Source organism: Cicer arietinum, chromosome 1 (assembly GCF_000331145.2).
Source record: "Cicer arietinum cultivar CDC Frontier isolate Library 1 chromosome 1, Cicar.CDCFrontier_v2.0, whole genome shotgun sequence".
NCBI lineage: Eukaryota > Viridiplantae > Streptophyta > Magnoliopsida > Fabales > Fabaceae > Cicer > Cicer arietinum.
The window spans coordinates 37,186,811-37,188,276 of NC_021160.2; the positions used below are offsets into that span (position 1 = coordinate 37,186,811).

A 1,466-nucleotide genomic window follows, 5' to 3' on the forward strand; every position below is an offset into this window, starting at 1 on the left:
GTTTCAATTAGAAAAATGATAAACAAAACACCCTAGGAAATCTGGAAAGATAGAAAACTAAACATTTCATATTTTCACATCTTTGGTTGTTATTGCTACATTTTAAACAACAAAGAAAACTTGGGAAAATTTGATGCTAAATCGGACAAAGCTATATTTTTAGGATATTCAACATAATCTAAGGGATATCGTGTCTTTAATCTAAGAACTAAAACTGTTGAAATAAGTATGCACATTCTATTTGATGCGTTTGATGATCTTGAGTTAAAAAAGAAAGATGATGGGGAAGAAAATCAATCTGGGCAAACGCAACAGATCGTTCTCTAAGAAAACGAGATTGATAAAAATCTCTATTTCAAACTCCTCATAGAAGTTGGAAATTAATAAATGATCATCCTCAAAACTTGGAGAACAATTATTGTTGATCAAAAATAATTTTTCTCGTGGAAACATTGACACAACACTTTTTAAGAAAACAAGTAAAAATGATTTACTCATTGTACAAGTGTATGTTGATGATATTTTTTTTTGGATCAACAAATAAAAAAATGTGTGAGGATTTTTCAACACTCATGCAAAGTGAATTTGAAATGAGTATGATGGGAGAATTAAGATATTTTCTTGGTTTACAAATCAAACAACATAAAAATGGGATTTTTATTTGTCAAGAAAAATACATCAAGGATCTTTTAAAGAAATACAAAATGAATGAAGACAAGATTATGTCTACTCCCATGCATCCATCATCCTCATTAGATAAAGGTGAAAATGGACAATCAATCTCTGAAAAAGAATATAGAGGTATGATTGGATCATTACTTTATTTAACTGCAAGTAGGCCTGACATTATTTTCGCAGTAGGCTTATGTGCTAGATTTCAATCGTCACCAAAAGAGCCTCATTTAACAGCAGTCAAAAGAATTTTTCGTTACCTTATAGGTACTACTGATCTTGGCCTTTGGTATAGCAAAGGTTCTCATTTTGATTTTGTAGCTTACTGCGATGCCGACTATGCTGGTGATAAGATGGAAAGAAAGAGCACAAGTGGTGCATGTCAGTTCCTATGGGAAGCCTTAATAAGATGGTCATGTAGGAAGCAAAATACAATTGCACTATCAACCACTGAAGCTGAATATGTCTCAGCCGCGAATTGTTGCTCTCAAGTCTTATGGATCAAGAATCAACTTGAAGATTATTCAGTTAGGTATTCTCATATTCCAATATACTGTGATAATACTAGTGCTATTAATTTATCTAAGAATCCTATTCAACATTCTAGGTCAAAACATATTGAGATGAAACACCATTTTATTAGGGATCATGTGAGTAAAAAGGAAATTGAATTAATCTTTGTTGATACAAATAATCAGTTAGCTGATATTTTTACAAATCCCCTCTTTGAAGAAACCTTCAATTCCATCAAAGAACGATTAAAAATTGTTAAAAATCCTGGTCAGGATCGTTAA

General features: G+C 31.5%; 1 protein-coding gene across 1 annotated transcript; it reads left to right on the plus strand.

The window, feature by feature from the left end:
• The first annotated feature begins 704 nt into the window (after positions 1-704).
• On the plus strand, positions 705-1,466 carry LOC140918899 (secreted RxLR effector protein 161-like). Its single transcript, XM_073363843.1, has one exon. The coding sequence runs from the start codon at positions 705-707 to the stop codon at positions 1,464-1,466; it is 762 nt and encodes a 253-aa protein (XP_073219944.1).